The following is a 14,234-nucleotide window of genomic DNA, read 5'->3' on the forward strand; positions in this document are numbered from 1 at the left end:
ACTTGGAGGATTCCAAGTTGCTGGACGTAGTCCGGGCTTTGAAAATTTATGTTTCCAGAACGGCGGGAGTCAGAAAGTCTGACTCGCTGTTTATTCTGTATGCTGCCAACAAGGTTGGCGCTCCTGCTTCGAAGCAGACTATTGCTCGCTGGATCTATAGCACGATTCAGCGGGTTCACTCTGCGACTGGATTGCCGCATCCAAAATCGGTGAAAGCCCATTCCACAAGGAAGATGGGCTCTTCTTGGGCGGCTGCCCGAGGGGTCTCGGCTTTACAGCTTTGCCGAGCTGCTGCTTGGTCGGGGTCAAACAAGTTTGCTAAGTTCTACAAGTTTGATACCCTGGCTGAGGAGGACCTTGAGTTTGCTCATGCGGTGCTGCAGAGTCATCCGCACTCTCCCGCCCGTTTGGGAGCTTTGGTATAATCCCCATGGTCCTTACGGAGTTCCCAGCATCCACTAGGACGTCAGAGAAAATAAGAATTTACTCACCGGTAATTCTATTTCTCGTAGTCCGTAGTGGATGCTGGGCGCCCGTCCCAAGTGCGGACTCTCTGCAATACATGTATATAGTTATTGCTTAACTAAAGGGTTATTGTTTTGAGCCATCCGTAAAATGAGGCTCAGTTGTTGTTCATACTGTTAACTGGGTATGGTTATCACAAGTTGTACAGTGTGATTGGTGTGGCTGGTATGAGTCTTACCCTGGATTCCAAATCCTTTCCTTGTTGTGTCAGCTCTTCCGGGCACAGTTTCCCTAACTGAGGTCTGGAGGAGGGGCATAGAGGGAGGAGCCAGTGCACACCAGATAGTACCTAATCTTTCTTTTAGAGTGCCCAGTCTCCTGCGGAGCCCGTCTATTCCCTATGGTCCTTACGGAGTTCCCAGCATCCACTACGGACTACGAGAAATAGAATTACCGGTGAGTAAATTCTTATTTTTTTATCTTTTAATGTGTGTGTGTAAGCGGCGTTACTAGGGGGCATATCTAATGGGGGCATAACTACTGACTTGGGGCAGGCTAATTTTTAAGTTGATAATTTTTATATGGACCCTAAAGGATTTTATAAATATCCAAATGGCCCTTGGTAGAAAAAAGGTTCCCCACCCCTGCTCTAAATCCACCCAAGATATTGTTACAGATAGTTTTGTGAAGGTTTATTATTGTATTAATGTCATTCACTTAAAATAACACTTCTCAGGTCCACTAATAAATAAAAATGTTTCCTCCTCACATACCTGTATCAGAAACCTAAATAACGCTACAGTATAAACAGTGTTTTTCCTAGGTTCAGTATCTTGTTCACTGTGTGAGTAAATAAATATCCATTAAACAACCATTGTTTGCGTCATTAAAATATCAATCCAACTCACTGATAAGGTTGATATTATGCCAGGGATCAAAAATCTCATTTTGCCCTTTAGATCCTCAGCCAGGAGAGCTGGGGTATAGCTGTTTTCATCCTGCGATACAGTCTTTTGTTCTTCTGTGTTTCAGATTTTCCATGGTTTTTCCATCAAGGAAATAATTATTTTTTCTATTATGAAAATGCTGATTATGATTCATTTAAATTTGTTTGTACTTGGATGCAAAGCGAAATAACATCTATACATACTGAGGCAGAACAAGCTTTCATACACAGCAGAATAAAAAAGGTAAAATTATATTTGTATATAAGTAATACTGGAAACATTAAGATTCTCAATGTTGTGCACAAAACATAAATATATAAATAAATAACAATATGTGTTCTACACAAGCTCCAAACTGATGTGGATCGGATAAAATGCTTTAAATTGGATGCATTTTAAACTTTTAATTGAACTTCAGTAGAGAAGCAGATTTATAGGGACCCTTTGAGCCACAATAACAACAAAAAAAACCACATATCCTGATTTCCCCATGGGGGTCATTCCGAGTTGATCGTAGCTGTGCTAAGTTTAGCACAGCTACGATCCTTAACTCAGACATGCGGGGGGATGCCCAGCACAGGGCTAGCCCGCCCCGCATGTCAGTGCCGGCCCCCCCGCACAAATACAAAAGCATCGCACATCGGCGATGCCTTTGTATTTGAGAGTAACTCCCGGCCAGCGCAGCTTCTGCGGCTGGCCGGGAGTTACTCGTCGCTCCCGCTGGCCGCAGCGGATCACGCAGCCACCGCGGCCCGCCCCCCGAACGGTCCGGCCACGCCTGCGTTGACCGGACCGCTCCCCCTAAATGGCGGCTAAACGCCGCCGTTGAGCCCCGCCTAGCAACCGCCTCTGTCTCAGAGGTGATCGCTAAGCAACGATGACTCCCATGTGCCGGCGCATGCGCAGTTCCGACCCGATCGCACGGCTGCGAAGAAGTGCAGCGTGCGATCGGGTCGGAATGACCCCCCATATCCCTTCATCACCTTGATTAATTTATTAATTCATTTGTTCATAAGTCATAAATGAATGAACTTTTTCTGAAACCTATGTGTTTTTATTTTTTATTTTACAGAGGACTTTTAAGAGAGCTTAGGCATACATTTTAAAGCGTGACGGGCAGTCCAGATCACATATGCCCGAATTCCAGGACCCTTTCCTGGCTATCGCAAGAGTAGACTAGCAAAGTGGGTGGTCCAGGGCTTTGATGCTACAATTTGCCGTTAATCACATCATAGTGGCCCAGCTCAAGCTGTACATTTCAGCATTTACAGTGGGTACACACTTGTCCAATTCTCATCCAATTCAACCTCCGACCTACAAATGAATCAGATACTAGTAGATTAATCAGACATTGGTAGAGGGTGTACACTTATATTATTTATTCTGGTTTCATCCAATCCTAGTCGTCTAGCCTCCTTACATGTTTTTTTTACACCCGCTGAAAAATCGGCAAACACCAGACCAATGTAGAAGTATGTATTTACGCTTCTGTGACAGGTTTGTCCAATTCCTCTCCTGACTCATGTGTGTGAGTGGCTGTCAGTCTGCCAAAGATTGGAAGAGTGTGTACTGTGACACAATCCTTTCAAAAGATGGTTTCGGCAGATACAGATTGGAGATCTGCAGCAAAGCTGAACGGGTGTGTTCACATAGACTGAGTGTAGTATCTGCAACGTAGGTCTTCAGTAGTATTGTGCCAATGGTCTGTTCTGGAGTTGGACTCCCGGAAGATTGGACAAGGGTGCACCCAGCTTTAGTCAAAGTAATAGCACTAAAAAGACTGATGGTGGGTAAACACTATGAGATACGCTCTATGGGCCTAATTCAGACCTGATCGCTGTTGTGCGAAATTGCAAAGCGGACGATTATCAATTGATAGCGCATGTGTATGGATCATAATGCGCAGGCACAAGGCCAAACTGTGAAAAAATCCTGCGTCTTTTTTGATCGCTGGGCGTATGCAGATTGCTTGATAGGAAGCAAACATTGGGGTGTGTCAACTGGCCGTTTTCTGGGAGTGTCAGGAAAAACGCAGGCGTTCTCAAGCATTTTCAGGGAGGGTATGTGATGTCAGTTCCAGCCCCGATCAGCCTGTTTGTATCGCACTGCAGAAGTAAGTCCTGGGCTACGCACAGACTGGAAAAAACATTCGATGGTGAGTGAGTTGCGAACGGATTTGCAGCTGGCCGGCGTTTGTAAAGCTTTTTGCACGGCGTACGCAGACTTGCACGCAATGGATTTTCATTCTGTCTGTGCAATGACTATCCAGTCCCAAACCTCTGCAAATTTGCAGAGGATCGATCAAGTCTGAATTAGGTTCCTATGAGCGATATCACATAGTTTTCCCCTCCCATGCCGGGCCGCCGACATAGTGCATACACACTATGGGATATCACAAGCGAGATTGCATAGTGACATCATGCCGCAGCCAGCCCGAACATGCAGCACCTGATGATGTAGGGCCTAATTCATACCTGGACACTGCAGCAGCGTTTGCAGGCTGAAGCCCAGTGAAGTGTGTGCACGCGCAGCAGCCGCACTGCGGGTGCACACACAGTGAGATGCGACAGCATCTCACTTGTGCGATGGCCTCTGCATGATTGACAGGCAGAGGTGTTCGCGAGGCGGGAAGGGGCGTCGCGGCGGCATTAAAATGGTGTCGATTTGGCATTGGAGTGCGGTCCTGACAACGCAGGCGTGTGTGGACTGCTTGCGGGGCGAGCCGTGACAGCTGCATGACATCACATGCAGCCGCTGCGACCCAAAACATGGTGGGTAGCTGCCTGCTTTCACAGCTAGGCTGCGCAGGCAGAGGGCTACTCGCAACATGTAAAAGCATCGCCACCATGTGATGCTTTTGCATGTCTGCAGAGGGAGGGCTGGATCCGGCATGGGGGGCAGACTTGCCCTGTGCTGGGCGTCCCTGTGCATGTCTAAGAATTTGATCATAGATCATGTCTGAATTACCCACATAGTCAGATTGAGTTGCGTGTACTGGCGACAGCAGGAATCGTTAACGAACCCTGGGAGCGCGCAATGCCCATCGCTGGCAGCATACACATTAAGGGTCATTCTAGCCCGATCGCTCGCTGCAGTTTATCGCAGCGCAGCGATCGGGTTGGAATTGCACATGCGCCGGCGCATGCCGGACAGCCGAAGGCCATCGTTTCCCTGCGATCGCCTCTGCTTGATTGACAGGCAGAGGCGGTCATTGGGCGGGGGGGGCTGAAACGGCAGCGTTTGGCAGCCATTTCGTGGGCGTGGCTGCAGCGGCTGCGTGACGTCACACGCAGCCACTGTGGGCCGGGGAGCGACGAGTAGCTCCCGGCCAGCACGCTAAAGCTGCATATACAGGGAACTACTCCTAAAGGGCAAAAGCATCGCCGCTGTGCGATGCTTTTACACTTCTGCGGGGGGGAGGGCGGCACTGACATGCGGGGCGGGATAGCCCTGTGCTGGGCGTCCCCCCGCATGTCTATGGACAAGATCGTAGCCCTGCAAAATTTTGCTGGGCTACGATCAACTCGGAATGACCCCCATTGTGCGATATCGCCTAGTGTGTACCCACCATGAGACAAAATGCCACCAAACTGCATGATCAACACACAGTTGGAGTCATCACTTCTAGGCTACATTCATCTGACCACCAGGGGGAGATCCTGGGCCTGAGACCAGACGGAAGGTGAAGGAGGCGCTGCGGTTGCCGTGGATTTTTAACCCCAAACCCGCAATACAGTTCTCACCTATATCCGGTAATTGCCCATCATTGGACTCCCTGTGTGGATATCTCATTTGCTGCTAGACACATTGCACTTTGTGTTATACCCTACTGTTGATATTGATCATTTTGTGTGTTTTTCTGATGTGCATATTAAATGTTTTTTTATTCTACAAACGTTTATGCACTTTATAAATTGTGCTTCACTATATGCACTTTCTTTCTCTCTTCCCTGGAATCTCATATGGGATGACTACTGATTACAGTGGGTCCCTGATTTCTACCTGATGCGCTTGGTTGTATGTATTGGTGCCGGTTTGTTTCTATACTTCTAGATGAGTATTTCACATACGGCCCTTAAAACTTTACAGAGGTTTTCCTTACAAACAACATTGTAGCAGTACGTTGATGAAAAGGGTCGGTCTTATTATTTGTTAAATATATGAACCTCACAAACACTAAGAAGTGCAGAACTAGGCAGTTAGATTTAGATGCATTTACTTATTGATTTATATTAAATTAAAGTCTGTAACTTCTGTATACCAGATATGAAATTGTACATATTCAGCTATTCTTAAACCATGTGTTGCAGTTGTCAAGCGAGACAAAGAAATGGTGGATTGGACTAGAGTATGACAACCCTAATGATGGATTCCAAAGGTACATAGATAGATAGATATACTGAATATATAAATAAATACCACCCAATGAAATCCCCAGGATTCATCTGAATGAAATGCAAAACCTAAAATAGCAAAGAGGATGTTTTTATGACTTTAATTCACCTCCCAAAACATTGAGGGTCATTTACAATGTGCACACAAAAATGGCAGCTGTCTGTGTGTAATACATGTAATGGCTGTCCTATGGAGAACATGTGGGGAGGGTCATAGCAAGATAATGCACTCCAACTATTGCATGTTTGCTGAAAAATTCAACACATTTTCTTAATTAGGGACTCATCTATTGAATGTGTGCATGTTATTGGAAGTCCATACAACATGCAATATAGGTTTGCTTTAAGGGAGGGACAGCAGAGGGAGCAAGAGGACAAGTGCCTCATTGGCCTACACTTCTCTGACACTTGTGAGATGATTAGAACTTCCTTAAGGGCAGTTTAGCAATGAATGGTCCCTGATACAGGTCTAAAATGCTTGTGGCATTTTATTGGTTGTGTGACAATTTACTGGATGTCACTGGCCCATAGTTTACATCAGAATAAGGTTATACATTAGCAGGAGGGCACAGCTGCTGAACCAGAGCTAGCTATTTTTACTTTACACATGCTTTACACTGTGAGTGCTATTTTACATTTTCACTTCTAACTTGCTCAGAGGCCGTAACTTAGCAGATAAAGCCCTACATTCTTTCCCATAATGCCTATTACTCTAAATTCTAGATAGGTATGTAACTTAAGCCAAATACATTTCAGTTTATTGATACAATATTTGTGTTCCTCCCCTCAAAACACTTCCCTGTTACTACCCTGTGACGGAACAGTGGAAATGTTGGGCAGTTGGCCACAGAATCGCATAGACACTGCCAGATGCAGCTGACTAATTATCGAATCTTTAGGACATGCTGGATGATCTCAGCATGTATGACCGATCATTAGTAGTTATTCGTGGCAATTCGCTGTACAATTATCTGGGCAATCCGCCAATATTGAGCATTAGCTTGCCCCTGCTGGGAAGGAGGTGAAGTGTCAGCCTCCACTCCTGAATCTCTTGTGGTCCTGTAGGATTCATTGCAGCATCTATTAACAAAGTTGCTGACCGCCAGTTGGGATCTTGGAAGTTCGGCAAGAGCACTTTGAGCAGCGCTGCTCACTATAGTTACATTTAAGTGCCGATTTGGATGGCCGGTGCCCCACCACCACCTCTATTGGCACTCACATCTTGTGCTCCATCCTCGCTACGCCCCTTCCTGTAAATTAAAAATAGCTCCTAATACTATTCTTTTACACCGTTTGTTTTAAATGCAGATGGGAAGATGGATCATCAGTTAATTATACTAATTGGGAAAAGGATCCAGTGGGCAGCAGTTTCTCAGTGAAAACCAAGCATTGTGCGTATATGGCATCAGACACAGGTCAGTAATTTATGATATACAAAATTTCTTCATTGTGAGAATTGCCCTATTCATATCTCACTTATACAACTAAAGAAAAATTTGATCAATATAAAACACCTTTAGTATTAAAACCTTACAAACTAAGGGGGTAATTCAGAGTTGATCGCAGCTGTAAATTTGTTAGCAATTGGACTAAACCATGGGGGTCATTCCGACCCGTTCGCACACTGCGGTGTGAACGGGTCAGAAATGGCCATGCGCAGTTCGCACACTGCGGTGTGAACGGGTCAGAAATGCCCGTTGCCGGGCAATCACCAGAAGAAAGAACAAAGTGATCGCTAGCGCGATCGCAAGAAGATTGATAGCGGGGAGGCGTTCTGGGGCGGATACTCACCTTTTTCCGGGCATGGAGATCTGAACGCAGGCGTGTCCAGGTGTTTGGATGGCGGTTGTCTGACATCAATTTCAGGACCTTCATCGCTGGATCCATCGCTCAGGGTAAGTAACTGCAGGGCTAGTCTTGTTCTGCATAAAACTTTTTTAGCATAGCAGGGCTGCACAAGCGATCGCCATAGGCGGCGTCTAGTTGATCGCACGAGCAGCAAAAAGTTGCTATATGCGATCAACTCAGAATGACCCCCCCATGTGCACTGCAGGTGTGGCAGATATAACATTTGCAGGGAGAGTTAGATTTGGGCGGGTTATTTTGTTTCTGTGCAGAGTAAATACTGCCTGCTTTAGTTTTACACTGCAATTTAGATTTCAGTTTTAACACACCCCACCCAAATCTAACTCTCTCTGCACATGGTATATCTGCCTCTCCTGCAGTGCCCAATTGCTAACAAATTTTCAACTCTGAATTACCCCCTAAATGTTTTCAATAGAGATGTGCGCCAGGCATTTTTAATGGGTACGGATTTAGCTCTGTGTCTTTGTCCAGTTTTGGATTTTGATTTTGATTTTTTTTTTAAATTGACAAAAGCTAAAATCACATAATTTGTGCCTTTTTTGTTCCTAAAGTATTAACCTTAATAACACTAATTTCCAGTCAGTTTTGACCACCTCCAACCTGTTTTCACAAATATTGGCCAAAGGCTGCAGCAAGTTGGCTTGTTACTAAGCAACAGAGCAGCAACACAAACTCACGGCAGTTTATTGCACATCTATGAAACATTGCCACACTGTACTGGAGTACAGTGCACAGAACAGTACAAACATTAGATCGATATATTTTTATATCTTTTTTTTGAACTCGCAGCTCGATTCAAACTGCATGGAGTCCAAGGGCTTTGCACAAAGGGCACTAGGATAAAGCGCACCAAACAGTACAAAAATAGAACTATATATATTTTTCTGTTTTTGAACTTGAGGCTACATTCAAAATGCATGGAGTCGGCATGGCCTAGACAGCTCTGAGACCAGACGTGTTCTCTCAGAGCTCCTGTTCCTGTGGGTCCTTCCATTCTCTGTATTGAGCTACAACCCCCCTATGCACCTCCACAGTGTGCCCCACACCTCCCTCTCACTCTCCCGATTCCGGCAGGCTTGGTCGCGGAGCAGGGGGATCTGTATACAGGTCCCTGCAGGTTGTGGCCTTCCCTGCCGCCTGGAGCCGTGGCCTCCCGTGTGGCTGAGGACCAGAGTAGCAGCTGACGTGACCCGCGGCAGGTCCCAGCTGCCGGAAGTCGCCCGCGATCTTCAGCTGGGAGCACTGCCTGCTGCCACCCTTCTCTCCTGACCCGGGACAGAGTCGCCTGGCACATTGGCCCCCCCTGCAGCAAATGCTCGGAGCAGTGCCTGCGTGACCCCCGGCGGCACCCAGTGGCCAGAACTCACCCACGACCTTCAGCAGGGGCCCCTCCTGATGCCTCCCTCCCCTCTGGACCCCTGGATTCTGTATTATTATTGATCAACATCGCGGGGGGCACTACCGCCACTATATGACCTGGCGGCTAATTGTGAGGCTCCACTGAGGACTCTCCATGCTGCAGTGGTAAGGAGCAGGGAGGCTGAAGCTGCATTACTTCCCCCAACCCTCCACCTGGCGATTGGGCTCCTGGGGCCCCACTCACCAACACCCACAGAAGGTTTGGGACCTGGGATATATTCTCCAGTGCTGACCTGCACTACAATACCCAGTGTGCCCCCTCCAGTTCTGTCCCCATGCCCTTACTACACCTTCTGCAAAATACATGAAGTCACATGGCTTATATATGCACATGAACAAAGCACACTAGGGTAAAGCACACCAAACAGTACAATTAACAGCATAGTACAGCACACCATACAGCAGCGTGCAGCCTTCCCTTATACACAGTCACTATACAGAGCACAGAAACTTGTGAGTCTGGACACAGCACAGCCAATACAGCAGAGTACAGCACAGCATACAGCAGCGTGCAGCATGTTCTTATACACAGTCACTGTACAGAGCACAGCCACTTGTGAGTCTGGACACAGCACAGCCAATACAGCAGAGTACAGCACAGCATACAGCAGCGTGCAGCATGTCCTTATACACAGTCACTGTAAAGAGCACAGCCACTTGTGAGTCTGGACACAGCACAGCCAATACAGCAGAGTACAGCACAGCATACAGCGGCATGCCCCTATACACAGTCATTTTAGAGAGCACAGCCACTTGTGAGTATGGAGTCTCAGCACAGCCAATACAGCATAGTACAGAGAAGTATTCAACAGCAGTCATTAGAGTGAAATGGTGCCAATCATATCCGTTTAACCACATGTAAGCCAAATTAGTGGATACGTATAACCCCACTGGCTCGCTTCGCTCGCCACTCTTTGGACAAGACTCCACTACCGCTGTGCTCTGCACAGGTTAGTATTCCCAATAGTAGTCTACGTGGATGATAAATGGTGAAAAAGTAAAAATAAATAAAAAAGACAAACAAAAAAAAGTGTCGCCCACATGTGTGTCAACCATTTCACCCCGTTAATCTTTTGAGTCTGTTGACCTTAAGCACTGTTGACCTTTTACATGTTGACCTATTGATCATGTTGAACTTTTGTACCTGTCAACTTAAAACATGTTGACCATTTGGGGTAGACCTATTGACTGTTGACTTAATGAATGTCAACCTATCATCCGATACCCCCTACAGACCACGCTGTTTCATTATTCTCTCTTGCTCTTTCTGTACACTGACAGTGTATGACCTCTTCCAGTTTAGCTAACAAAGAGAGATTATCCAATAGTGAAATAAAACTTTAGCTCTTACTTAGAATATTTATGAATGAAATATTTTTTTCTATAGTGATCACTAAAATGTATTAACATGTCATTCTGCCTTATAACCTTTTTTATCTGTATTTGTATTTATGATATTTGATAGCTACAATATGGCTTGTCTGGCCTAGGTAATATTAAAGATTAGCTATAGATAACAATAAAGCACTGCCCATAGTGGCTAAATTATGACAGAAAATGATATACTGTGCGTGTATATAACAATAAGCTAAACATATAACTGTTGGGTATCCGGTCACTAGGTTGACCGCGCTTAGGTCGACAGTCACTAGATCGACCACTATTGGTCGACATGCATTAGGTCGACAGGGCTTCTAGGTCGACATGTTCTAGGTCAACATGACAATAGGCCGACATGAGTTTTTCCCTATATTTTTTTCTTTCTCTCTTTATTTACTGTTTCATACTTTACGATCCACGTGGACTACAATTGGGAATGGTAACCTGTGCAGAGCACCGCGGTAGCTGAGCGAGGCACCCTGCCTGAAGCACTGTGAGTGAATCGGCCATACGAGGGGACACTGTGCACTAATTGGGGTTCCCGATCGCTCTACGAAGAAAACAACACTAAATTTTTTTAAAAACCTCATGTCAACCTTTTGTCATGTCAACCTTACTCATGTCGACCTAATGCTTGTGTCGACCTATTTTGGGTGTCGCCTTAGTTACTGTCTACTTATAGTGGTCAACCTAGACATTGTGAACCTAATAGGCCCTACACACTGGGCGATAATATTCAAAGATATGAATGATCTCGTTCATTAATGAACGAGATACCATTCATATCTTTCAGTGTGGAGGTACCAGCGATGAACGATGTGCGGTCCCGCGCTCGTTCATCGCTGGTGCCCCGTCACTTGTGCATGCAGGCCAATATGGACAATCTCGTCCATATTTGCCTGCACTTCTATGGAGCCGGGTGACGGGGGAGTGAAGAAACTTCACTCCCCCCGTCACTGCCCCCCCCCCCCCCCCCCCCACCGCCGGGTCGCCCGTCGGCCATATATGCCGTCTGGCAGCTTGGTGGCGGATCTATTAATGTGTAGGGCCCTTAAGTGTGGTCCACCGTATGAACCACACCCATCTTTTGTACATCCCATTAGCAGTAGGCTGAAACAATCCATATTGCCGGTTTATATTTAATGTTTTAGTCTGATGTCATTGTAGTAACCTACTCCAGCAGTCACTGTGAATATGACATGGGTAGTATATAAGGATTACAGATAATGTAATGTATTGTATTATATAAGTAATTCCAAATAGTTATGTTTTTCAGGGCTATGGAGTTATTCAGATTGTTTTGCTTTGAATTCGGCAATCTGTAAAACAAATGTTATGTTCAAAATGGAACATCCCAAGCCCCACAAAGACCATGAAGTGCAGAAGCAAGGAATCTGCCCCCCAAACTGGCTGTACTATGAAAGCAAGGTTATTATCTGTGGTGATTGTCTTCATATATAGGGGAGGCCCTGGGACTAATTATTCTTACAGTGGTATTTAGATGGGGACACAGCAGGAAGATCTCATTGAACAGGCAGGAGCATCATTGTGACATAGTGGTTAGCATTGCTGAGTTATATTGCTGGGGCCTTCATTTGAATCATGGTATTATAGTAACACACAGTGTCAGACTGGGGCATGTAGGGCCCCCGGGGGAATGCAGTGGTAGAGGCCCATGCTTAGGGGTGTGGCCAGTCTGCAGAGGGGGTGTGGCCTGCCACCACATTGGTTTGAGTAACCATTAGAGAGTGCAACATCTGGGCGCCTTCATTAAATTAAGTAAATTCAGCTGCTGCATGTATGATAATGTACCAGATTAATAACAGATTCATAAGAGGAATACAATGTAGAAAATACACCATAGTCCAGTATAAGGTATCATATGTATAATGTATAATTCAAGTGCATAGTCTGGAACCTGATCCTTAGAGCAGGAGGTGGAGCCCCAGGCAGTGGGGCCCACCTGTGGTTTCCCCTGTACCCCTGTGGGCCAGTCCAAGCCTGGTAACACAGAGCAAAACAGTCACAGTACCTACTATGCCACAAGGGGTGGTCTTCTGTATGCCGGCGGTCGGCCTCCCGGCGCTCAGTATACCGGCGCCGGGAGCCCGACAGCCGGCATACCGACACTTATTTTCCCTCGTGGGGGTCCACGACCCCCATAGAGGGTGAATAAAATAGTGTGGCGCGCGTAGCGCGCCACCGTGCCCATAGCGTAGCGAGCGCAGCGAGCCCGCAAGGGGCTCATTTGCGCTCGCCACACTGTCGGTAAGCCGGCGGTCGGGCTCCCGGCGCCGGGATGCTGGTCGCCGGGAGCCCGACCGCCGGCCAGCCGTAGTGAACCCGCCACAAGTACTCAAGGTAATAGGGGCTCTGGACTGCGACACCAATCCATATTGCCTGTTTGTGTGTGAAAGCATAGTTGCTTAGTAAGTCTTGCCAGCACATCCTTTGGTTCACAAGTCTGTAATTTCCAGGTTCCGGTTTAGTTCCTGATTTGTATCACATCTGCTTTCCATTGGATTTATGACAATAACCTGGTTATAAGAGAGCCTTACACTGCTCATACAGCCCTAATTATGACCCTGCTTCTCTGAGCTGATTAAAAGTCATCATTTTTGTAGCCTTTTACAGATAATTAAATACTCAAATACATATGTGGGAATTCAATTGCCCGCTGTAATTTACTGTGAGCTAATTGATCCCATGAAGGCAGGCCGAAAAATAATCCCATATAAACTTTTTTTATTATTTTGTATTATTCTTCCATATATAGATGTGTCCCTATACATGTTTGCGGCACAGCATGGCGTTCGCACGCACGCACGCACCCGCTATATTAAGCAGGCAGCGAGAAGAGGATGCTCCCACTGCCATGCACAGGGAGGGGGTATCGGCAGCATTATATGGGCATGGGTAGTGGGATCATATCATTACATTGCATGCAATATATTACATGCGATTCTGCACAGCGGCATAAGCAGGTGCGTTCATACACACCCACGAGTAGTAGCAGAACAAAGGGCTGGTGACGGTGCGCATTCCCACGACTCTATGCTGCCTTTTTTTAGCCATGATGTGCGAGGACACATCTGTATTTTAAGTAGATATAGTTTTAAATAATATGAAGTCAAGCAGCGCTCCCCCTTACATTGCGATTGCATTACTGCAGCATATTTGCATACTGAGTGGCCATGCACTGTACTGGGCGGACCCCAGCATGCGATCGCATTCAGTTGCAAGTTTTCTATTTTAGTAAAACTGTAACTGAAGCTGAATGAGGGCCATGGTTGCAGATTTTCCTGCAAGAGCAAAATATGTGACCAACTCTGAATTGTCCCCATAATACAGAGAATTCTAGTGACCAGTGACCTCTGTACAATATTTATTTATTTATTTATCAACAGTTTCTTATATAGCGCAGCAAATTCCGTTGCGCTTTACAATTTGAAATAACAATAACAAACTGGGTGATAACAAACAGTCATAGAGGTAGGAAGGCCCTGCTCGCAAGCTTACAATCTATAGGGAAATAGGCATGTGCACACAAGGAAAGGTGCTATCTATTGCATAGAATGAGAAGACGTGAGGATATGTGTGGACTGTAAAAAGTGGATGCAATTTGATAAAAAGATTTATGAAAGTTATGTGGGCGGTTCTGGAATTTGATATGCTTGCCTAAAGAGGTGAGTTTTCAGGGAATGCTTGAAGGTTTGGAGACTAGAGGAGAGTCTTATTGTGCGTGGTAGGGCATTCCACAGAG

General features: G+C 46.0%; 1 protein-coding gene across 7 annotated transcripts in view; it reads left to right on the top strand.

Moving 5' to 3' along the window:
• PLA2R1 (phospholipase A2 receptor 1) overlaps positions 1-14,234 on the top strand; it is a 293,721-nt gene that overhangs the window by 195,385 nt on the left and 84,102 nt on the right. For all 7 annotated transcript variants that reach the window (XM_063933659.1, XM_063933661.1, XM_063933656.1 and 4 more), the window contains 4 exons: positions 1,498-1,655; positions 5,723-5,790; positions 7,115-7,221; positions 11,748-11,899. In XM_063933659.1, the coding sequence (XP_063789729.1) occupies positions 1,498-1,655; positions 5,723-5,790; positions 7,115-7,221; positions 11,748-11,899 (485 nt within the window). The remainder of the gene's footprint in view (positions 1-1,497; positions 1,656-5,722; positions 5,791-7,114; positions 7,222-11,747; positions 11,900-14,234) is intronic.

The sequence above is a fragment of the Pseudophryne corroboree genome, chromosome 7 (assembly GCF_028390025.1).
Source record: "Pseudophryne corroboree isolate aPseCor3 chromosome 7, aPseCor3.hap2, whole genome shotgun sequence".
NCBI lineage: Eukaryota > Metazoa > Chordata > Amphibia > Anura > Myobatrachidae > Pseudophryne > Pseudophryne corroboree.